At 41.0% G+C, this 25623-nt stretch overlaps 2 protein-coding genes across 2 annotated transcripts; one reads left to right on the plus strand and one right to left on the minus strand.

Moving 5' to 3' along the window:
• The first annotated feature begins 206 nt into the window (after positions 1-206).
• On the plus strand, positions 207-662 carry LOC131218160 (secreted RxLR effector protein 78-like). Its single transcript, XM_058212842.1, has one exon. It carries the CDS (start codon positions 207-209, stop codon positions 660-662), a length of 456 nt encoding a protein of 151 aa, XP_058068825.1.
• Positions 663-14808: 14146 nt separating this feature from the next.
• On the minus strand, positions 14809-25590 carry LOC131218161 (cucumisin-like). Its single transcript, XM_058212843.1, has 9 exons — positions 25429-25590; positions 24665-24759; positions 24159-24396; positions 22988-23501; positions 19575-19678; positions 19177-19398; positions 18760-18871; positions 15917-16130; positions 14809-15462 (listed from the first exon to the last, which is right to left on the minus strand). Exons 1-9 carry the CDS (start codon positions 25521-25523, stop codon positions 14870-14872), a joined length of 2187 nt encoding a protein of 728 aa, XP_058068826.1. The 5' UTR covers positions 25524-25590; the 3' UTR covers positions 14809-14869.
• Between the last annotated feature and the right edge of the window lie 33 nt (positions 25591-25623).

Raw genomic sequence — 25623 nt, forward strand, 5'->3', positions numbered from 1 at the left:
GCGCTGTCAAATTCCTTTTCTAATGAGGTAACATTCTTAAAGCATTCTCCTCATCTTTGCTCTGTCTTATCCCTAAGAGCCCGGCACTTAGATGCTTTTCAGATTTCCGCCCCATTAGTCTTTGTAACTGTGTATACAAAGTCTTTTCCAAAGTGATTGCAGCCAGGTTGAGTTCCATCCTGCCAAGGCTCATCTCGGCTGAACAAATGGCCTTCGTGCAGGGGAGATCTATTGCAGACAACATCTCTTTGGTGCAGGAACTGTTTCGGGACATCGACAAGAAAGTTAGGGGAAGTAATACCGTCTTCAAGATTGACTTGGAAAAGGCCTATGATAAGGTCAGTTGGCTGTTCCCCAAAGAGGTGCTCCAGAAGTTCGGTTTCTGCAAGGAGTGGATCAGTTTGGCTGAAAAATGTTGGTCGGGTTCGTGGTTCTCGGTTCTTCTTAATGGGGAGTCTTCGGGCTTCTTCAAATTTGAGAGAGGGCTCCGCCAGGGAGACCCTCTTTCACCCAGTCTCTTTATCTTGATGATGGAATCCCTCGACAGGGGTCTCAAGTTATGTTTGAAGCCAATTTTTGTTAGCCCTTTCACACGAGCAGAGGATGCCTCCCGATTACCCACCTGCTCTTCGCGGACGATACGACGATTTTCATTAATGTAGCACCCCTTCAATCAGGAACATGATGGTGTTCCCATAGAATTTTAAGGAAGTGTCAGGCCTCAAGATCAATATGGCTAAGAGCAGCCTAATTGTCTCCTCTAAGATGATTGAGAGGAGGGCGCGGTGCGTGGAGAGACTGTTAGGAATCTCGAGATCGACCCCCCCCCTTCTTTACCTTGGGGAGCCACTGTCCAGAGGGAGGATTATATCTGCGGCCTTTCAGCCCATGATTGATAAAATCTTGGCCTGTATCTCAGGTTGGAAATCTCAGTTCCTCAATCAGGCTCCTAGGATCACCCTCATTAAGCATGTCCTCTCGAGTATTCCAATTCACACCATTGCATCGATAGAGGCCCTAAGGAAAACATAGTCTTTACTAGAAAGAGGTTTTGCCAACTTCTTTTGGGGATGGTCGAATGGAAAAAAGAAATTTTACTGGGTCTGCTGGAAGCATATTGCGACCCTTTTGAAGGAAGGTGGCCTGGACATCAAGGACTTAAAAGAGGTCTCGGAGGCCCTGAGAATGAAGAGGGTTAGACTATCTTTTTCGGCCACAAATCCAGCCTATGGCTAAGATTTATGCACTTGAAATACATTGTCAAGCACTCCAGGGACAACTTTGTGCATCGGCGAATCGATTCCCCCATTTGGAAGCAGGCGAGGAACCTTCACTCACTCCTTCTAAATCACTCCCCAAGTATAGGGTTGTGATGTAGTAATAAACTCGGTAAGACCGAGGTCGAATCCACAGGACTGAAACTTGTACGTTTCCTGAAACCAAGTAGAACTAGAACTAGACTAAGATGTGATCTAAACCAAAGAGAATTTAAGGAATAATTGTGGAATAATTATTTAAAACTTTAAGGAATTCAGAGGAAGGAAACTAGGGATTCAGAGGATCCACTTGTAGGGATCAGGGAGATCTTATGCCTGTATTAAGATTCATGGAAATCAAACTGAACCTACTTGATTTAGTCTTCATGTGATGAAAGGAATATGAATCAGAATGGATTCTATCATCAAACCATGCCCAAGAGACAGAGCAAACAACAGAATTAAACCAATTACCAACCAATCAGATGATTGTGAAGGTTAGGAAGGATACCGCCATCCAGCCATGCCCAGGAGACGATGGCGAACAACAGGGCTTCCTGACGTCACAATCAAAATACGGAAAAGGAAATACTCAAAGCCATTGCAAACCCATTGTAATGTCAGTCACAACAGGCCATTAAAGACTATAAATATTCTTATAATTAAATCAAAATTCAATTCAGTCTAAATAAAAGGCATAATAACAGTCTCCCATCATGCTACAGGCTTCACCTCTTAGCCCTAGCTAAGAGGTTCAGCCAGACATGAATGGCTTGAACTTCTTAGCAAATAAAAAGAAAAAGAAAACGAAGAATAAAAGAAACATTCCAACTTCTCTTTTTCCCTTTCTCTCTCCATTCCCTTTTCTTCCCACGGCTGCCTCTGCCCACTGTCTTGCTGCTCTCTCTCCAAAACCGAGCACACCCACTGTCTTGCTGCACTCTCCCCACGGCTCAGCAGCCCTGCTCCAGCGCTCCCCCTTTTGCTTCCGTTTTCTTTTGCTTTTATAGACAGGGCCAACCTGCGTGTAACGGCGGTGGATAATACGCACAACAGCGTGCGTATCACGTTTGAGAACCACCTGCGAAGCGTTTCGCAAAAACTTGCTCCCGCCTAAAAGCCGGTCCCGTTGCTGATTTAACCCTGCATCTGGCTACATGTCTAGGATCAAGACCTCCTGAGTTAGCATTCAGACGGTTCGGATCAGAAATTTGATCGCCATATGGGCCGTACAACGCCCCACGACGTCCGGACGCACGTCTGTGCATAATACATGCGTAAGGCCTTCTCTGCGTAACTGGTGGGGCCCAAATCCCCTGACGTTTGATGAATCCACGCCGTCCATAAGATTCGTGACAAAATTTTGGTAAGAGGGATGGATTTTGGATCAGATTCGGCGTGACCCACGGAAGAAATCAGCTGCAATAGTTGTAGGGCAGTCCATTTGTGACTATTGAAACCAACACGTGTGCGTGCATGAGTGCATAAAGTCAACATGGGTTTGGCTAAATCGAGCCCCTCTGCATGATGGACGGCTTGGATTGAGCATTTGGACCATGATGATGGCCCACTAAGATCATCCGAAGTCTCTGAGTTCTTCAAAATACGTCCCACGTCCCTGTGTTGCCATGCACTCTTAGTGCAAAAAGTGTACTATGTACACTGTATGATGATTATGAGAAATCCACACCATCCATCTTGTTCCCCATTTCATTTGAGCCGTGGGGGCCGAAGTTAAAGCGTATCTGGACAGCGGGTGGGCCCCAAATCAGGGTTTTATGGGATGATCTATTACTTCAACCACTTTCACGAGGATCCAATGGTTGAAATTTGACGTGTACGGTTAGTTTTTGGTCCTCGAGCCATGTATAAAGTTTCGAGCCAAACAGATGATGGAAACCCAGTGATCTTGCATTCTGGCTGACTTTCAGGCCGCTTGAGCTTCAGTTTCTCAATTTTCGCGGATCCCTGGCGTGTAATTCCGTCGATCTTGGTCCCCTGGAGTCCGTCCCTTGCCTTGGTGCATTCTGAACGTTAAATCCGTGCTTTTAGCATCCCGATCCAGTCTCAGCTCGCAATTCCACCTTGCAACATAAACATGATTAAAATGGGCTATTCAACGATACCATGTTCATAAATCCAGGCAATAACTGGGTCTGATATGCAATATTTGACCCTCAACACTAATCACTCCCATCTTCTGCTGGGAGATGGGACCGGCAGTTTTTCGTCTGAGAACTAAACGGGGCTAGGCCCTGATGAGGGTTGAATATTATATATTAGACCCGATTATTACCTGATTTTACATACACAATAATGCTTAATGTCATATTTTAATTGTGTTTTTGTTGTAGGATGTAATTGGGAGCGTGAACTGAAAAAGAGTATTACAAGCATGAAATTAATGCTCTAAAGTCACCAAAGCAAGGGACGGGCTCTAGAGGACCAACATTGATGAATTTACACGCTAAGGATTAGAGGAAATCAAGCCGTTCACGTTAAAGAGGCCCAAAATTGGTCCAAAATGCAAGATCACAGGGTTCCCGTCATTCGATTGACTTGAAACTTTATACATGGGATGGGGGCCATAAATTAACCGTACACATAAAATTTCAGCCATTGGTTATCTCGGGAAGTGGCCCAACGGATAGATCAGCCCCTTAATTCCTTAACTGGGGCTCACCTACAATCTGGATATGCTTCAAAGTTATTCTCAACTCATTTTAAGAGAGGTGATACAACAGATGGACAGTGCAGATTTCCTATAAACATTATAGTGGATCCCACACCATGGTAGGTGTACACCATGCACATGTAGTAGCGCCGCGAACCGGACAGGATAAGTTGGTCCAAGCATCGCTCACCCGAATCTTCTAAAAACGGCTATTTTCGTTTTCGACTTCCTGCGTAACGAACGGACGTTGTCCATTTTGCGAAAGTTAGTGGGCCACCATCAGGGCCATACGGATGATCCAAGCCATCCATCTTGTAGAGGGCCTTGAAAGAATCGAACCCAAGCTGATATTTGGTGCCAATGCACACAAGTACCTGCTCTCTATAGAGGTCACAAGTGGACTGCCCTGCGACGTTCAAAACGATTTTAGCGTGATTGCTTTTTTTTTTCGCATCAACGGACAACCAAAATTGAACATGTCCGACCGATTTTTCGAGAGGAATCCAATGAACGGATTGGATTTCACTTCTGACATCAATGTGGGCCCCACTGAGCATCACAACGCTGTTACGTGTGAAAGAAGATGTCCGGATGCTGACCGATGTTTGCAGAAGTTGTACGATCATGGCCATGATCGGATGGCTGATCTGATCCGTCCATCGTATAGGCCAGCCAATAAACGTCCCAGGAGACGTTGATTTTACGGATAAAGTGCAAAGAACAAGGGACTTATGAAACTCCGAAGGTGGCTGCGAAAAGGCTTATGCGAATTCTGCTGCGGAACCAACTTCAGCCGACTCAAGCGAACACATTAAAAAACAAATTTAATCATAGCCACGTAGTCCATTCCGTTTTCGATACCAAAATGCAAAAGAAGAGAGAGAGAGAGAGAGAAAGAGAGAGAGAGAGAGAGAGAGAGAGAGAGAGAGAGAGAGGAAGGATGTTCTTATTGTTTAAATTTTATTTTTCCTTCATTATAATTGATTTTATGGATTGCTAATTTCTTACCTAGGGCTGAGATGAAGCCCCTAATTTGAATAACTCTTATATGTGTTGAATTCATCTAATTTGATTGATTTGTTTCTTTCTCTAGTATGCTTAATTGAAATTTCTGTACTTCTCCATTCTATGAGCTTAACCAAAGTCTAGATATGGATATTATTTGGAATCTTATTCTAGGTACTCGTGTCTGACCATGAACAGGTTTTCTATAGGAAAAGAAATAGGAATTACATCTCTTCATGCCTGACCATGGATGGAAAGATGTGATCCTTATGCTTTAAGAGATTATACATTCTGTGTGCCCGACCAAGGACATAGAGTGTGCTTTATTTATAAATATATATCAATCTGAATTAGGGTGAATCAACAAGTAAAACAAGGGTTAGGATAATTAGGGGTGGATTCAAAAGTCTTAGTGTTATCCTTGATTGAATTTCCCTCGCTCTTAGTTATTTTCCATAGATTTTTGTTATTAGTTCGCTAAACTATTTGTTGGATTAGTTAAGAAGAATCGTAAAAATTTGAATTGTGACAACCAGTCTTCATGGGAATGATCTCGTAATACGTACCATATCTACACCTGATTCGTATACTTGCGAGTTTAAAATCATTTAAATCAGGTTGGTTTAAATAAAACATTAGGCCCTTCACGAATTGGCTTTCGGATGGTGCATCCCAACACCTGTAAGACCTGAAGATCAGAGACGTGCTAGGCTCGGCCGGGCTTCTCCACAACGGTGTATTCCCTTCCTCCTTGCCAGATGCCGTCATACAACACGTGCAGGCTGAGAGTCTGGCGCTGAATCAGGGAGAAGATCGCATCACCTGGACTAGAATTTCTCAACCAAATCAGCGTGGAAGCTGATCAGGTCCAGGGGTCAGTCTCGTGCTTGGACCAGATGGACGTTGCATCCCTTTCTCCCTTCTAAAATAGCTATTTTTTCATGGAAGGTTTTCAACAGGGCTGTTCTCGTTGATAGCAGGGTGAAGAGGAGAGGAGTCTAGCTGGCCTCGGCTTGTGCCTGCTGCAGCCCATCCAATCAGGATGAAGAAACCAACGAGCACCTCTTCATCAAAGGGGAACTCGCCACAGTTATTTGGTCCCACTTCTCAACGATGTTGTCGGTGCCGTTTCTTTCTAACCAGGCCATGGAGGGCAGGACGTCCCAGTGGTGGGCAATTTCTAACGGAACTTCTTTAGTAGGTTTCCTCAGAGGTATCACTCCTGCACTAATCCTCTGGGAGATATGAAGGGTGAGAAATGCTCAGCGTTTTGATGGAACCCTGATCAGAATCTCTCAAACGATCTCCCAGGTGCGGTCCTAGCTTTTCCTGCTGTCCACTTCCTTTTCGCTCCCTCCAGCTAAATCCCAGGAAGATAGGGATGTGATGGTAGAGCTTCAGATCTCCCATGGCAGTAGAAGAAGTCTTCATTTTGAGGTCATGAGATGGTCCAGACTGTCCAGGGGTAAGGTTAAGTTGAATGTGGATGGGTCCTCGATGGGAAACTTGGGTCCCTCAGGTAGTGGAGGTATTTGTAGAGATGATAAAAATGACTTCATGTTCACTTTCGCCAAAGGGTATAGGCAGTGATCGAGCTTTATGGTTGAAGTGAAGGCGGTGATTAACGGCCTTAAGCTCCGTCTAGATTTTGGCTTTTCTTCCATCGAGGTTAAGAGTGACTCCCAGGCTATGGTCGACTCCCTATCTAATGCGGGAAATGTGCCATGGATCGCGTTCTATTGGAAACACCGGTTTCTTTCCTTCAGGGCCTCGCATTCTATCTCCATCATGTTCACTCCCAAAGAGGCCAATAAGGTGGCTGACAACTTGGCCCGCAGGGGTAGAATTTGAATTAGACTCCCAGGGTATTCCACATTGCGGCCGACCTCCCTAGGATCACGCGAGGTGAACTGGTTCTAGTTAGGACGGGTTTAGAAGTGGTGCGCATGTCTAGATCTTAGTTTCTCCTCTTCTGTTTCCTTTCATATGATAGGGGAGTTTGGTTTTTCAAAGTTTCCCGAGCCTTTTACTTTACGGGATTCTTGTGCCTTATTATATACTAGATTATCGTTTGGCTAGGTAGATTTATAGGTGAATGAGTTCCTAATTGGGCTTTCATATTGCTAGTTCCTAAGGGTTTCAAGCTTATAGCCACCGAGTGTAGTTTAAGATGGGTGCATAGTTTGTTGAGATGGGGTGTCTACAAGGTAAAATAATAAAAATGTCAGTCTTAACGTTTTAAGAAGAGTTGGATTGAACATTGCACAACTCACTAATGATCCTAGACGGAAAAACGCCATTAATAGCTTAAAAAGACAAATATACCCCTAACATTTTTCATTTGGGGAAGTTATACCCCATTTGAAGGGGGTGGGCCTGCCGGAATCTACGGGGCCCACCTTTATGCATGTGTGTGATCGACACCATCCATTCATTTTTGAAAGCTTATTTTAGGCCATGAGCTAAAAATGAGGTAGATCTGAATCAATGTAGGCCCTAGGAAGGTTTTAATGATGGGCGTCAATATCCCCATTGTTTTGTTTGGTGTGGTCCACCTGTCTTCGATTTGCCTCTTTTTTACCTCATGGCCTAAAATGAGGTAGTAAAACAGATGGAAGGGGTGGATCATACATATACATCATGGTGGGGCACAAGAGATCAATGGTCAAGAATTTATGTGAGCTAGTCACTACTCACGTACTTGATGTATTTTTACTGGTGATCGGCTACATGCATGGGTTTTGCCCAAAAGCCAACTGGATGAGCATCCCCAGTTAATGTGCATTCACGCATCCATGCATTTAAATAAGATTGCATTGTGGATTATTTTGTATGTTTTCTTGTTTAATTATACTCAACTAATGCGGTGGTGTATAATCTTGAGGAGTTCATATTAAGTTGGCCACTCATCCATTGAATATATGGACGCATCTGCCTAAGAGAAGTTGCGTGATCATGCGGCTCAAGTTTATATGCATTTTCTTAATCTCTATGATAAATTATTTAATTCTTGTATTCATTAGCATCGAGACATTTGTTTGTATAAGTTTATGGGCAACTACTCAAATATTTTAAATGTGTATGCAAATTTCCTTTATGCTTGATTTATGTCTTTCCGTTGAAATTCTCACTTTGAAAAAGAAAGAAAAAAATATACGTGAAATTTGAACTATCTTTGAAGGTTAACACTCAAATTTTCAGAAAATGAGTAGTATATTTGGCTTCGAGAACTGGGGCGTTACAAGTAGCCTCGCTTAGTTATCAACTGCATCTAATTTAGGAAACTTTTCACGTCCCAAATTTTGGACTCTTTGTGGTTTGCATTCATCGTTAAGACCATCAAGAAATTTAAAGATATGTAGCGTCTCATGCCATTGTTGTATATCTTTAGAGGGAATAGACTGGCATATAATGTTCAAATTCCTTCACAAAGGGCGATATAGTATGCTTTTACTGAAGACTCCCCCCATCGCAGATTAACAATTTCTCTGTAGTTGATATGCACGTGCTAAGTCATCACAAAGGGAAAATATTTTTACAATTGTATCCTTTATTTGTTGTGCAGTTGAACACATCATCAAGGGACCACTAATATTAGGCTGCATAAAGTTAACTAGCCATGCCATTATAGTGAAATTATCAGTCCGGGTCACCTATAGTTTGGGTCGACTTCTCACCAGAAATAAATCCCAACTTCCTTTTGCCGCCAAGGTATATTTTAACTGATTGTGATCATGTTAGGTAGTTGTAACCATCCAACAATCTATGGACTTGATCCAAAAATCACAAATATCTGATCACAAAATGGGTAAGAAAGATGGAAGTGTAGAGAGATGATGGATGTGTGGCAAGGGAGGTGTAGCTGGTGGCACCGACTAGTGGTGTGTTGTGGCAGGGGTGGTGCTCAGGGGAGGCTTGGTGTGGTGGTGCTGCTTGTGGCATGGTGCGGTAGGCAGTGGATGCATGATAAAGTGGTGTGGTAGGGGTGTGTGGTGATAGAGTAAGAGCGGAGGAAGGTGTGATGGTAGTGGCGCAATAGGGGGTGGTAATGAGATAGATTGAGATGGGTTCGGGAGAGATGTACAATGGCAAGGGGACGTTCAGAGGAAGTGGTGATTTGACTTGGTATTAGAGAGGAAGGTCAAGTGTTCGATTTAGGATGAACCAAGTACGATGGGGGCTGTTTATGGTGCGAGTTATAAGTCCCTCCACCTTTGCCCAGTATGTTCCCATTGTTGGGGATTTGGACTACGGAATCACACAGATCTAGATCTAGGATAACAATTCAATAGTAACAAGCAATCATAGGAGAACACAAAGATTTAACGTGGAAAACCCTTTCGGGAAAAAACTACGGCACAAAGCGATAGAAATCCACTATGAAATAGAAATTACAAGAGAGAGGACTTACCCGATTCGAACAATCTCGAATCTCACCCTTGCTACACCCTTTGATAACCCTAGAACCCCTTTAGAAAGCTTTAGAATACCTTAGAATAGCCCTAGGGACCCCTATTTATAGTTTAGAAAACTCCACTTACGCACCTCCTTTGTAAAAGTCCGGAAATCACCTCAAATTTACGCAGTCCGTGTAGGTCCATCAATGTCATCGAAAATGAACCAAAACTGTCCAGCGACCAGGGGTGAAAAAAATTTCAAAAATTATCGATGACATCGAGCAACCTTCAATGTCATCGATGACTGGCTTCGATGTCATCGAAACCTGGTCAATGTCATCGATAGGCCAATAGACAGATTTAAGACATCTGTCCATAACAATCTCCACCATGTCTTCAATCTTCATCCGTGTAGCTTCTTGTCCCATTCTCTTGTGTTTGCATCTCATCATAGCTTCATCAACGCTTCTCGTGCACACTCTGTCCTTCTTTTACGCTATCGCCAAGCCCAGAGAAGTTGCACAGTACTTGAACTTCTCTATAGGAATGATCTTGGTGAGCATGTCTGCTGGATGCATGTTGGTGTGAATCTTCTCCAGTGTTACGCCTCCTTCCACATGCACCTGTCAGATAAAGTGGTGATGAACATCAATGTGTTTAGTACATGAGTGATAAACAGAAATTTTATCTAAATTAATAGCGCTCTCACTATCATATTTAACCAGCACGGCCTCCTGCTTAAGTCCCAACTGATTTATCATGCCCCTGAGCCAAACACCTTCTTTAAACATTTCCGTCATTGCCATATATTCTGCTTCGGTTGTGGAAAGAGCCATCACGGACTAAAGCTTCGACATCCAACTGATTGCTCTACTCGATAGTACAAACGAGCATCCTGAAGTAGACTTCCTGGAATCTATACTGCCTGCGTAGTCGGAATCCATATACCCTATCAACTTTGTCCCTGTTTTCTCAAAAGTTAAGACGTAGTCTTTCGTACCTCAAATGTATCAAAGTAGCCATTTCATCGCTTCCCAATGTTGCTTGTTGGGGTTTGACATGTATCTGCTCACAACACCGACTGCCTGTGAAATATCTAGTCTTATACAGACTATGACATACATTAAATTGCCAATTACATTTGAATAAAGCACTTGAGACATGACCTGCTTTTTCTCATTTGATTTAGGACATTGTTCTGAGGAAAGCTTGAAGTGAGCTGCGTGGGGAACGCTCACTGGCTTTGCTTTTCTATCCCATACTTGATCAACACCTTTTCAAGGTATTCTGCCTGTGAAAACTAAAGCCTACTCTTTTTCCTGTCTCTATGAATTTCTATGCCGAGAACCCTCTTTGCAGCCCCCAAATCTTTCATCCCGAATGTCCCTGATAACTGAATCTTTAGTACGTTGATTTCAGACATATCATGACAGGAAATCAACATATCATCAACATACAGTACTAAGATGATGAATTTTCCATCACTCAGTGTCTTGTAATAGACACAGTGATCGTATTCACTCCGAGTAAATTTCTGACTCACTATGAAAGAATCAAATTTTTTACACCACTGCCTAGGCGACTGTTTTAGGCCCCACCTCATTAACCTACAAACTTTTTTCTCTGCCCCTTTAACTTTGTAGCCCTCTGGTTTCTTCATGTAGATCTGCTCTTCCAATTCCCCGTGCAAGAATGTAGTCTTAACATCTATCTGTTCCAACTCGAGATCGTATTGGTCAACCAACGCCAACACGAATCTGATAGACACCTGTTTAACCACTTGCGCAAATATCTCTGTGAAGTCGATTCCTTCTCTCTGAGCATAACCCTTGGCTACCAACCTTGCTTTGTATCTATCCTGTTTCCTTTTGAATAACCACTTGCATCTGATCGCTTTTTGGCTCACTGGAAGTTTCACTAACTCCCATGTGTGATTTTGTGCTACGAGTCCATCTTATTGTTCATAGCTACCTTCCACTTTTCTGCATCAGGCTCATCAAGCGCCTCCTAAATAGTAGATGGGTCCCCCTCATCTATAATGAGGGTATATGCAATATTAGAGTCATCCCTGTATCTTGTCGGTAACCTGCGATCATGCGGTGCGTTCCTTCTCATAAGTGGCTGCTCCGCCTGATCCTGTACCTCTGTTTACGCGTCTGTCTTTGCCCGAGTATCATCTGAGTCAATCTGAATGTCTACGATCAACCTTTCTGGTTCCTCTTAGTCCTCTTGATCATTCTTGCAAAATAGGGAGCTTTCATCGAATCTTATGTCACGGCTAATGATGACCTTGCATGTGACCTTGTTGAATAACTTGTAACCTTTCACACCGATGCCATAGCCAACAAAGATTTACTTTTTGGCTCTATGGTCTAACTTATCTCTCTTAACTGATGGCACATGAGAGTAAAAGTCACAAGCAAATATGCATAGATTTGAGTAGTCGATTTTCTGACCACTCCATACTTCCTCTAGAATTTTATATTCAATTGTCGTTGAAGGAGATCGATTCACCAAATAACTAGCCATGTTAACGGCCTCTGTCCATAGGTCCTTGCCCAATGTAACATTACTTAATATGCATCTGGTCCTCTCCAGGAGAGTCCGATTCATTCGCTCAGCCACACCGTTTTGCTCGAGCATGTGGCGCACTTTGTTGTGCCTGATGATCCCTTCATCCTTGCAATACTCATTAAACTCAGTGGAAGTAAATTCTCCACCATTGTCAGTCATTAAAACCTTTATTTTTCACCCTGACTGTTTTTTCACCATTGCCTTTCATTGTTTGAATATGGTGAAAACTTCAGATTTATATTTCATGAAGTAAACCCAAACTTTCTTGGAGTAGTCGTCAATGAATGAAACAAACCATGATGACCCCCAATGGAAACTTCTGGCAATGACCCCCATATGTCAGAGTGCACATAATCAAGCACTCCCTTACAAACATGTTTTTCAGATTTAAAAGACAGTTTAGATTGTTTACCATATATACAATGTTCGGATATATCTAAATCAAAATTTTTAAAAGCTGGAATCAAACATTGATCAGAAAGTACCTTCATGCCTTGCTCGCTCATATGGCCCAGACGAGCATGCCACATACGTAGAGACGTGGAGTCTATAATAGCTACTGCCGCTCCATCTGCTGAAGTGCTCTCAATCAACCTGTAAAGGTTTCCATGCCTCTGCGCTCTCATAACCACGAGTGCCCCTTTTGAAACTTTAAGGACACCATCAATACCGGTGAACTTGCACCCTATAGCCTCGAGTGCATCGAGAGAAATCAGTCTTTTCTTCATATCAGGAACCTGCCTGACGTTAGTTAAGGTACCCATCCTATCAAGCATCCTGATGCTCACCATGCCAATAGCCACAACATTACAGGCATTGTCATTGCCCATAAAAACTTGTCCACCATCGCATTCCTTGTAACTGGCGAACCAACTCTGATGAGGAGTCATGTGATAAGATACTCCTGTGTCAAGTATCTACTGGTCTTTATGATTGTCATGTAAGTGACCAATCATGAAAACAGACAAAACGTCACCACCACTTGATTCTTCATTAGATGTGACCATATTGACCTTCTTGGAAGAAGTTGCTGAATTTTCTTTCTTTGTTTTAGGATTTCTATAATCATTCTTCATATGTCCAGACAACCCACAATTCCAACACTTTAATTTTCCTTTGCCCTTGCCTTGGATTTGGATCTAGGTCTTAAGGACCCTGTACCTCACTTAGAATCTCTGCCCCTCGTAATCAGTGCATCATAAGATGCTCCCATGTCGCTGTTTAACTTTCTCATAGCCTTCCCTTGAAGGGCTGAGATAACAGTGTCAACACTTAGAGTTTTATTTGCGGTGCACATTGTGTCCCTAAAAGACTCATATGATGCAGGAAGAGAATTCAACAATATACATGCATGTTCCTCATCTTTGACCACTTCCACCATATCCAGCAATTTGCACATCAATTCATTAAAGTTGCTAATATGGGCTTCTAAATCTCCACCCTCTGCTATCTTGAAGGTATAACATTATAGCTTCAAGTGTAGGCGATTTTCAGAGGACTTCTTTGCATAGATGTTCTCTAACTTCGCCCACAAACTAGTCACAGTTTTCTCCCTCAAAACATTATAAAGAACCTCATTTGTGAGACATAAATGAATAGAGGCTAAAGCATTACTATTAAGGTTTTTCCATTCATCATCTTTCATTGTTGATTTCCGCTCCTCAAGAGCCTTAATCTCGCCTTGCTTGGTTAACAGACTAATCATCTTAACCTTCCATAATTCAAAATTATTTTTTCCTGAGTACTTCTCAATATCAAACTTGCCGTTTCCCATTATTACTAATCCTGCAGATTCATATCTGTGCCCCAACGATCGCTTTGATACCACTTATTGGGGATTCGGACTATAGAATCACACAAATCTAGATCTAGGATAACAATTTAATAGTAATAAGTAATCACAGGAGAACACAAAGATTTAACGTGGAAAACCCTTTTGGGAAAAAACCAAGGCACAAAGCGATAGAAATCTACTATGAAATAGAAATTACAAGAGAGATGACTTACCCGATTCGAACAATCTCGAATCTTACCCTTGCTATACCCTTTGATAACCCTAGAACTCCTTTATAAAGCTTTAGAATACCCTTGAATACATTCTAATCCCGCATACACCCCTTTATATAAAGAAAGAAGTAGAATCGGAATAGGAAACAAAAATCGCAAAATCTGTGTTTCCACAGAAAATCTGCATAAAATTAATTTTCTATGTCATCGAAAACGGACCAAAACTGTCCAGTGACTAGGGGTGAAAAAATTTCAAAAATTATTGATGGCATCGAGCAACCTTCGATATCATCGAAACCTGGTCGATGTCATTGACAGACCAACGGACAGATTTAAGACACATTTGTCTATTAACACCCATGCCAAGTTCCACCTTACACATGCAGGGGACTATTAAAGTCCCTCGATATGCATTGATACGCCAGCCTCAGGCAGCTCCAGCTTTTAGAAAAAATGACACATACATCAAGGTGGGCCCCATGGTAAGGGCCACGGGCTCACGCAATCCGCTCCCCTATGGAAAGCTCAGGTGCACCACAACATAGGAAACAGTGCTTCATGAGGTCTCAAATGAGAGTCTCAAAGGAGACTTTTGTTGTAATGCCAACCGCAGGTAACTCTCTTTTCATTCAAAATACTTCGTAGGTTAAGGTTAACCGACAAAGTGTTGTAGCAAAAAAGACCAACCTCTTTAATCAAAAGTTGGATTTGCGAAAACTATCTGAATCAGTGAAAAATCACTGAATATAAGTTTTATCTAACGACGCCTAATCCTATTAAGGTAATAAATCTCATCCAATAAAAGCAAAGAAATGATGAAAAAGGAGATGAAGATTTGTAAACTCAAATAATATAATTGAATCCTTTATCTAAAAACTAAACTATCAAAATATGAAATTGGACAACTCAAATGAACTATTCTCTTTACTTTCTACCACTACCACTATCTAGCATTTTCAAGGAGACGAATGCACAACTATGGATCTTTTTACTGTTTGTTTCACATCTGACGAAGACTTATAGTCTGAATACACAACTATGGGACTTCTAACTTCATGTCTCCCGTCAGACCACACTAGCGAAGAAGGGGCGATATTGAAATTATCCAAAGGCTCGCTGACCGTCACCGTCACGGTAAAGCTGAGCTTCTCACAGGCTGACTTGAACTGTAGAACGCTGGGTTCGACGGTGATGTTCACTCGAGGGTGAGATTTGATTGTTACATTATACTCGGAATTTGGCGGGCCAACGTTTGTGACTGTCCGTGGGAATATCTTTGTGAAATACGTCGGTTCCACGATCGGAGAAGCCAACGATGGATAGTTGAGATCACTGGGAGATCCAAGAGTGGCATTGGGGCAGCTGGTGTTAACTCCTGTTATGAGCTTAAGGTGCATTGCATCGTAGCCTTGGTTGCATAGCATTTGAATGTAGTCAGCTTCAGTGGCATCGTACACTAGACCGGGATTTACGGCGCTCATGGGATTGATATGGCCCGCACCGTAACTGAATTCGTGATCTTGACTGCCGGAGTAATCCATTGGAAAAGCTATGGATGCACAAAAAAAATAAAATAATAATAACAATAAGCTCAAATTGAAATCAAGAATCATTAATCAGGTGGGTGCCACATAAATGGCAGATCAAATGGTAAAGATCATCTGATCGATGAGAATTTTTTCTAAAGATTGGACATTCATATGGAGATGCCAGATAGGCGAACGATCAGATGACCAAGATCATCTGATCAATGAGAACATAAACCATTTTATCACGTGGGTTCAGATAGATGGCCTATCAACTGATCAAGATGGTATGGTTTGATTAGAATTTTTTTTTTTTTAACATTGGACTTATTCATCACATAGGTGACTGATCGGATGGTCAAGATCGTCTAATCAACAGTATTTTTCAAAACATTGGAAACACACAACATTTTATCAGGTAGCTAGATGGCCCATTAAATGGTGGAGATTGTCCTATCATTGAGATTATTCTAATACCTGTTGTCATAAGAGCTGACTTAATGGCCGCCGGAGACCATGACGGGTGAAATGATTTGATGTAGGCGGCTGCACCGGTTGCGTGAGGGCAAGACATGGATGTGCCGGAAATGATGTTATACTTCGATTGTCGTGTATCACCCTCGTACCCCGAAATTGAGCCTTTTGGTGACCATGCAGCCAAGATATCGACCCCGGGAGCAGTTATATCTGGCTGTATGCACATGTCATAAAGCGTTAAGTAAAAAATAAAAAAGCAATATTGTAACCAGATTAGAAGCATGGCATACACGAAAATGGGTGAAATTAATAATTTTGGACCTAACTCATTGAAATTTCATCCAGTAAAACAAAAGAATTAAAATTTCTAAAATAATAGATAGAAATATCGCAAAAAGAGTCAATGCAACACCTATAAAAGGGTAGTTCTTCATTTGTAATAGTTCATCTTGGCCTAGATTTAGAATCATCATATATTACTTAAGATTGTAAAGGGTCATTCTGTTAGGCAACCATAACCATTCCACCAATGGCTTAGAGAAAGGATGGCTACAAACATAAGGTAAATAATGACTATTAATTAAAATGAGATGAACTCAGAGAGCACTAGAGCTTTTTTCAATAATGCATTTGAGATTAGAAGAATCGCATTCACAAAAATTGGTGAAATCGATAATTTGGGCCTAACTCATTGAAATTTCATCCAAACAAATAGAAGAATTATAAATCTCCAAAATAATAGATAGGAATATCGCAAATGGAGCCATTGCAACAGCTATGGAGGAGGTAGCTCTCTATTTGTAATAGTTTGTTATGGTCTAGATCTATAATCATCATGGATGGGTGTCAATGGGCTAGGCTCATGGCCTGCTAAAATTAAAATTTTGAATAGGGTTGCTCCAAACACTTCAAAATCCTGGCCGAGACCAACCCTAGGTCCTGCCCATTGACAGCCCTAATCATGGATTACTTATGATTTTAAGGATAATTTCTGTTAGGCCACCAGAACCATTCCATCAATGGCTTAAAAAAAAGAATGGCTACAAACATGAGGCCAAATAAAGGATTACGATGACAAAATAGGCAGTTTAGATTGACCGATTAGATTGTTCATATAACCCAATGCAGCTAGGAGCATTTGCCAATAATGCATTAAAAATCGTGGTTTGGAGGACGTTTGGTTGCCCAAATATTATGATATTTTATGATTAATCAGTTTAATTTGGTACCTAAGAAATTTTGTGATATTTGGCTCAACCTCACCATGATATAAATATTATTTTAATCTTTTTCAAAAATATCTAATAAATAATGACTATTGACTAAAATGATATGAACTTAGAAATCATGGGGAATGTGTTCGAGATCAGGCCTTGTTTTAATTGGGTTAAAATGAATGTTGACAGCTCCTTCAGAGGCAACCTGTGCTTAGTTGGTGGAGGAGGAATTTGCAAGGGTGATAAGGGCCAATTCATTTGCGCCTTTTCTTCGGGCTATGGCATTAGTTCTAATTCCTATGCCGAGCTGCGTGCAGTGTACAAGGGCTTACTCTTAGTCATGTCTTTGGGGTTCCGTCATATCATCCTGGAGTCCAACTCCTTGCAAGTGGTAAAGATGTTGAATGGGATAAGCCAGGTGAGTTGGAAGTGGAAATTTTGGTTGGGGTGGATTTTGTTATTGAAGAGCAAAGGTCGTATTGAATTCGCTTATTTTTTCAGGGAGGGGACCGCCCCGACGGATGCTTTGGCCCGCTTGGGAAGCGAAAGTTAGTCCTCTGCTTCGTTTGATCAGCTCTATGATCTCCCGCCCAGAATCCGTGGTCTCCTCTTCCTAGACAAGGTCGGTCTGGGGTCGATTAGAGGATTTTATCCCGTCGGTGGTTCTGTTTTCTGCGTTTTGTTTGGCGCCTCCTGCTTTGTATTTTCTTTTCACATGATAGGTCTCCCTAGGTCCTTTTTTTCCAGGGGAGGCCTGAAATCTGTCTCTATAATTTCCTGCTTCTTCAATGAAAAATTTCTCTGATTTAAAAAAAGAAAAAAGGAAAGGGGGGGGGATTTCATGGTGGAAGGGGATTAAGAAAGTGCTATAGTGGCTTTATGTGAAGCTCTGCAGAATTGTGTCCTTATATTGAAAGAGATCATATTGAGCAATGGTGGGGCGTAGTGTCTAATACTGTGCAGTTGAATGATAAAAGAAAAGGTTAACAGGGTTAGAAATTTTGGGGGCTGTTGGTTTACTCCTAAATGCGCTTTGTCGTTTAGGCACCCTTGCGTCCACATTTTGGGGCATGTTTGAGCAGGAAGTGCGAAACACTCACTGTTCACAAAAAAATGCACTTAAATGCAAGAAGAGGTAATAACATATCTTGTTATTATCATATCTTGTTCTCATATTGGGTGGTGGGAAGGCTGTCCCATATGCAAAATTCCAATATCCAAAATCGTCTCTTATACTTGGCTTGAAATTTGAGAGGAAGTTGACAAGTATCAGAGACTCAAGTGGTTGGACTTACAATAGATTCTCATGATGTTGGGGATATTGATTATGCTTATTCTAGGTTTTAGGTTTTTACTAGTTGTAACTTGGACACATGGTGTGGTGCCAAAACTCTTCTGTAGTTCGCTGAAATCTTCCGTTGCACAAAAAATTGAGATCTTTGCAATGAAAAAAGAGAGATCATGGTTTAGGGTGAGTTTGGTTGCACTAAATATCCATAATATTTGGTGCAACCAAACACACTATGATATAAAATATTATTTTAATTCTTTCCAAAAATCTCTGATAAATAACTACTATTAACTAAAATGAGATGAACTTCATTTTTTTAATTAGTAGAAGACTACCTTAATAATTTCCGGTGTGACGATGTTGGGTCCTCTGGAAGAGAATGAAGCGACTTGGGGAGCCTTTTGATCAAAGACTGCTTGGCTTTTGTGAATCCTAGCCACTGGATTTCTGCTCAAAATACATCAACGGATTATATGAAACAACTTCATGTATTTCTTAAGGATGCTAATTGGGCTTAAAATTTTTTTTTTCCATTAAAAATTAAAATAAAAACTTCCAAAAAAAAAACTTGACAAATGGGTCACAATCAATCTTGGAAATATGAGTTCCCAGCCGTTAAATTGGTGTCACAGGTTAATTAGACCGTTAGGATGGCTCCCAAGGTAAGTTGTGTTCAGTGATACTTTGAAACCTCAAACTCAACTCAACTCGGCTGAGCAGACTCGGGACCAAAGGGTAAGTGCAATCCTCACCTGGTCATGTTCAGGTACTTAGAAACCTCTATTCCTGCATCCTTGGTGAGTACAAGATACGGTAGAACATAAGAGAACGCATTATCAGTTTCACCGTCTGCTATCATAACAGATCCGTGGGCCCCAGCTTCATATGGCCCCTCGCCTTTCATCACATCAGTGTTGCAGTAAACAATCTTTCCTTTCACTTTCTTGGGATCCAAAGTGTGGCGAAAACATAAACTGAAAGAGAGACAAAAAAATTAAATAAAATAAAAAAGAAAAAAAAAGACTATAATTGCAAGTAGCATTTGTGGCCCATCTGAGAAATAACAGGAATCGGACGATCCACTTCCTGATCGGACCATACGAAGGACCATACGAAAAACAATGATCATCGGATGAGCTAGAAACATTACTCTGCACCCTCTACAGTAGTGGGATCGGATGAATTCGCCGCATTGGCTCCAAATATGAAGGGAGTGAACTTATTTTCGGTGGCGAAAGTGTTGACAGAAACTCCCTAATAAAAATTAAATCTGAGTGAGTTAAAGATGAATGGAATAATACACACACACACACGCACGCGCGCGCGCATGCATACTTATATATACTTAAATGGTAGTGTGATTATCCGAATTGTGGGCCCACCATAAAAGATAGGTCATGGCCCAAAATTAATGAAAGAGAAAACATTGATACTTGGCAGAGTGTGATGGACACACACACACATGCATACCTATATACTTAATGGTAGTGTGATTATATCCAAATTGTGGGCCCACCATAAAAGATGGGTCGTAGCCCAAATAAGAAAGAGAAAACATTGATACTTGGCAGAGTGTGATGGATGATACACAGGCACTTGAGATTACTTAAAAATTGCACATGTAGCATACACGTAATCAAATAAATTAAAATGTCCAAATTATGTAACCGGTGTAGATGTATTATGAAACAACAATTAAGCTTATTTGATTATCTGACCATAGGTGGACATTTATTTAACAGTTAAAAAAGAAAAAGAAAATATAACTTGATAACGTACAATGGGCTTGCACACTTTTGTCGATTGACATGAGTTGATATCTATCACGTGTACAATTTCTGAGTGCATGCATATCAAGTTCACAGGTAACCAGAGTATCATACTGGACATATGATACTATCATATTTAAGGGGTCGTATGGTTGCACAGAATACCATGAAATTTCACGATATTAAATGCAACCAAGGCTGTCAACCGCCGGGCCTAGGGTTGGTCCCTGCCCATATTTTGAAATATTTTGGGCCAGGCAATCGGGCTAAGCCTATTCGACATTTTAATTTTGACAACCCGGGCCCAGCCCATTGAAAGCCTACCCTAGGAGCACTATAAATGATTTATAGTGTTCCTTACTGCATTCATTAACTTTGACAGTTTAATTGATTGATCTGAACTGGTTATTTAAACTTATTTTTAGCACTTACCATTGAAGTTTAATATTTTCCTTGACTTTTAAGGCTTGTTTGGATACCACCAAATAAGTTATAAGTAACTTATTTGAGATAAGTAAGTTTCGTTTAAGTTTAATTATAAGTAACTTCTCACTTAAAGGTACTTAATCACTTCAGCTTAACAAGTAGAAAACAAGATAAGTTACTACTCTCTCTCAAAAAAAAAAAGAAGAAGATAAGTTACTTGAGGCATAAGTAACTTAAGATCCAAACACTCTCATATTAATTTAAATCATTTAGCAAATCTGGCTTATAAATTGTGTAAATTAGTTTTTATTAAAAATATGAAAGTTTTTTCTTGGCTTTCCAGCCCCTCCCCCTTATTTACTGCTTAAGGCTCCATGCTGTTAGTGGAAGTGGATTCGTCATACCCCTGCCTAGACCATAATTCATCCGGGAGCTATGTGGGGCTCACCAAGATGTATGGGTTTTATCGATGCCGTCTATCCATTTTGGATATCATTTTAGAGTAGAGCCCAAAAATGAAGCAGATCCACACCATAGGAAGCAAGGATGACAGGACACTTACCCATCGAAACCTCCTTAGGGCCATATGTTTATTTGCCATCCAACCCGTTCACAAGGTCATATGTTCATAGATGAAGGGGAAGCACAAATACCAGCTTCATACAAAACCTTTAGAGCTTCCGATAAATTTTCAATCTTTTTTAGTTCAAAATCTAAAATAATTTGTCAAAAATGATTCCGTATTAAAATTTCATTTCCTTTTTGGTTAAAATATCTAAAAAATTATTCCAAAATTACAATTCAACACTTTAAATTATTTTAGAATTAGAGCTTATTTTTTAATTTATCAAAAAAGTCTTAAAAAACATTTCACGACTAACATGCAAAAATCACAATAATAAAATGGTCCAACCCATGCTTGATTAGGCCTTTGTTTCTATAGCCATCCATTTTCCAAACCAAATATGGTTGTTTACACTTGCCTAACAAAAATGATTCTTTGCAATCATAGGCAATCCATGATGGTCCATTGTGAATAGATGATTCGAATTGTTCATGGGACATACTTTTGTATAAACAATCGTGACCATCCATATTAAAAGGCGATTGTAAATGTATAGTATACTTTAAAACAGTGTCGTGTTTGGATGGTAGGCCATCAAATATACATTTTACTTAATGAACAGTCTAGATTAGTGGATTGGGGTGTCTAAGTGTCCCTACTAGGAGTACTATAACTTAGTGATATGAGAGCATTAGAGCATTTCTCAATAATTCAACAATAAAATTATTTCAACTAGTTGGACAATTTGTTACAGTCCACTCCCGCAGATAACATCATAGGAAGAGATTTTTAGCCATTGAAAAATAGCAATATATAGGTGTGGTCCACTGGATGATTAGATATAGATGATTTTTGTACCATGTGATCCTCATGATAAGGCCAACCTATTGGATGGGTTGGATGTGGCACACACATTAAGGGTTGGACAGACTTGATCTGGTATTTGAGTCAACTCGGACCAACTAGACACGAGTCATGTTTCCAAGTTTTAAAATATGCTCACATAGATGCCATGGAACCAGTAGAACCAGTAAATTGGACCAGAACCGACCAAACTGCACCGGTTTTGAAGTGCACTAGTTCCGGTTTTGATTCCAAAAATCAAAGAACTGATTAGTTTGGTATAGTTCTCGGTTTGGGGTCTTGTAGAACCGATCTGAACCATGAACCGGACCTTAGAACCAAACTCAGAATGAATCAGACTGAGTTTACAACATATTTTAGTTATCTATTTTATTAGTTTAGTTATCTATTTGACTCATGATTTATGATTTATAATGCGCTCTTTGATTGTTTCTATAAATGTTTTTTTGCACATCTTACATAATATCTAAATCATTCATCAAATAGATCACAATACGAATGGACATAGGTTGGTTTTTTTTAAAAAAACACGCAATTGGGCTGACAGAACCATAGAACCGAACCTGAACCGGAACCAAACCAGTTTTCACGGTCAGTTCTGGTTTGGTTCTAGGGTGCAAACAGTCTGGTTCCAGTTCCAAATTTTCCTGGAACCGTTAGGAACAGTTCGGTTCTGGTTTCACCCCAGAACTAGACCGAACCGACCCGTGTGCACCCCTACCATGCACATGTACACAAATTAGAAGAATTAATAAACCGAGCACGCTCAGATATTTGTAGTCATGATCATACTAAAAAGTGTGCCGCAAACGACCATGCGGCAAATGCTTGAAATCCTGACCATCCGATGATCAACGGTGGATAGATCAAACGGGGCACATGCATTTCAATTTGCTAATTTTCAATAGCACTAATCAGATTTTCTAATACCATGCTTACCACAAAGGACCTGTGATTGCCAAGCGTCAGATTCGTTGTGAAGCGTCGATCGATGGAGCTAGCCGCTACAGTCAAAATCCAGGGTGCAACGTTGGATGCAGTAAAGCTATAGGGCCCGCTATTCCCGGCGGACATAGACACAAAGATCCCATTCTTCATGGCATGGAACGAGCCAATGGCCAAACTGTCTTCAAAATAAGTAAAGGCACCGGTCCCCCCAAGCGATACCGATACGAGGTCCACACCGTCGTGGATCATATCATCAAATGCAGCCAAGATGTCTGCATCTGCACACCCATCACCCCAGCACACTTTGTATACTGCAAGCCTCGCAGATGGAACTGCGCCGCGGGCGGTTCCTTGTGCCAAATGAAAGAAGTTGGCGTTCCTCACTTCACTTCCGGCAGCCGTTGATGAGGTGTGGGTCCCATGTCCTAATGTGTCACGCGGCGAAGGGTCTTCCCAATCGGGGTAATTTTTTTGGTAATTGTAGGAGCGAGCACCAATGATCTTACTACAAAATTTCAATGGGACCATAAGATCAGCATCCAAATACACCCATTGAACCAAATGAACATAGACCCAGCCCAACCAGTTCACAATACTGATCCAAAACAACCCAGGTCCAGCCTTTTGTCATACTAGCTTTGATGGATCAAAGCCAGGGCTCCTGACATGGTTATGAGACCATATAATAGTGGTCAAGGTCCTAAAACAGGTCTCAATAGCTATCAGACAACGGTTTATCCTTTCGAGAGACACGGCAATCTAATCCGGATTCATGGTATAGAATAGACCAAAACTATAACCTATTTACAATTGCATACACTAAATAACTTTAATGATAGACAACCTAGATGTGTGTGTATGCACATGTACTTTATGTATGATGACCCTGCATGTCTTAAACCTTAGGACAACTCTAGAATAATTCTAATAAAGTTAAAACTGAAAATTCTGTAATTATGTGCCTAAAGTTATTAAATCTGAAAATTCCAACAATAAAGGACTAAGAAATACTAAGCAGAAAATTTAACAAGTCAAATCAGAAAATTCAGAAGCTATATGTGACCTATATGCTCTACGATGGGGTATGAGTATTTTGTCGAATACCTACCCAACACTAGAACTTGGCTCTGATACAAAAAGTTAGGAATGTAGGAATATTTACTTGTTGCAATAGATGTTTTGGCAAAATCCCTTCCATTTGTTTGGCGGGGGCCCCAATCCTTTATCGTTGAAGCTCTTTGATTCAGGCCAGATTCCACTGTCTAGCATACCAATGATGATGTCGCTCTCAACGTCTGGCCGTCTGTCCACTGTTTCCGTGAGGCTCAAGAAATTCCATGATCTTGTGGTGTGAAGCTTGTGAGTTTTGCTTGGAAACACTGATACTATACCTTCCATGCCTACATGTTTGTTCAGAAACCTTTCCATGAATATTACCTCTTGAATTTAATACTTGATGTGAAAAATGTGTACGAGATCCGGGCCATTCATCAAGTGGGTCCCACCATATGTGCATGATGAAACTTTGGCCCGTTTAGATCAACCGGTGGGTTGGCTGTATAAGAAAACGGATGGTGATCAACTTATTCAATACACAAATGTGGCCCACCTGAATGACTAGATCGTGGACACTCAACAAGTGGGACCCACTTTATAATTTTTGATTACCAGCTAGCTTTTGTTGCTCCTGCTCGGTCAGCCACGCTGCAAATCCATTGAAACTCTTTTTGTAGCTGTAGACTATGGATTCTTTTGTTGAGCTGCTCCAAAATCCAAACATTTAGATTAAACAGTTACCCATTTGTGAAAAATTCAAAACAGAAAATTTTACCAGAAAGCTCAAGATATTGATAACTCGGTATGTGGGGCCCACGGAATGTGTGCATGACATCCAATCCGTTCATCATGGTGGGGCACAACTTGTGAATGTATTGGATATATAGAATATGCAAAGCATGGTGGTCCATGGACAATCCGGAAGGCATTTGGTGGCGAGTGTCCCTCTTCAAACTGTTACCTGTGGTGTGGCCCACCTGAGTTTTGGATGTCCTGATATTTTGGGTGCCATGGAGAATGTGAGAGGGCACATTTACTGGACAGATTGGATGTCCTGTGCACATTACAGTGGACTTAAGTTTAATTCAACTAGCCACGTGTGGGATGTGAGTGAGGTGAGATCCAAGCCATTCAGAACAGTGGTCCTACAACGAAGATGGGACGCGCCGCTATCTAAGGTTTTAGGCGTGATTTTAAATCGTTTCCCATGGAGTGGCCAACCTGAGTTTTGGGTCTGGCTGATTTTTTTCATGCAGGTTGAAAATTAGAAGGATTACATGATGAAAGGAGTGGATTCAGGTCCCAAATAGCTCTACCGTGATTGCGAGTGGGCCCACCTTTCTCCAAAATAACTAAAACAACGGAAGAAAGCTTACCTGCCCTCAAGAACTTCTTCTAAAATGTTATGATGGCGCGATTCCACATACATTTCATTTTCCGAATATTCATAATCCTTTGGTAGTGCGCCCATATACACGATATAAACCTACACCAACATATATAAAAAAATAAAAAGAAAAATAATTAGCTTCTAAAATTAAAGAATAAAATCTACACATCCATCTATGTGG

The sequence above is a fragment of the Magnolia sinica genome, chromosome 11, assembly GCF_029962835.1.
Source record: "Magnolia sinica isolate HGM2019 chromosome 11, MsV1, whole genome shotgun sequence".
In the NCBI taxonomy this organism is placed as follows: Eukaryota; Viridiplantae; Streptophyta; class Magnoliopsida; order Magnoliales; family Magnoliaceae; genus Magnolia; species Magnolia sinica.

Coding starts and splice junctions, on each gene's coding strand:
- LOC131218161 (XM_058212843.1), bottom strand. CDS start 25,523: ATGGGCGCACTACCAAAGGATTATGAATATTCGGAAAATGAAATGTAT. Junction 19,679..22,987: donor GCAATCACAGGTCCTTTGTG/GTAAGCATGGTA, acceptor AATTTTTATTAG/GGAGTTTCTGTCAACACTTT. Junction 18,872..19,176: donor AAGTACCTGAACATGACCAG/GTGAGGATTGCA, acceptor TATTTTGAGCAG/AAATCCAGTGGCTAGGATTC.
- LOC131218160 (XM_058212842.1), top strand. CDS start 207: ATGGCCTTCGTGCAGGGGAGATCTATTGCAGACAACATCTCTTTGGTG.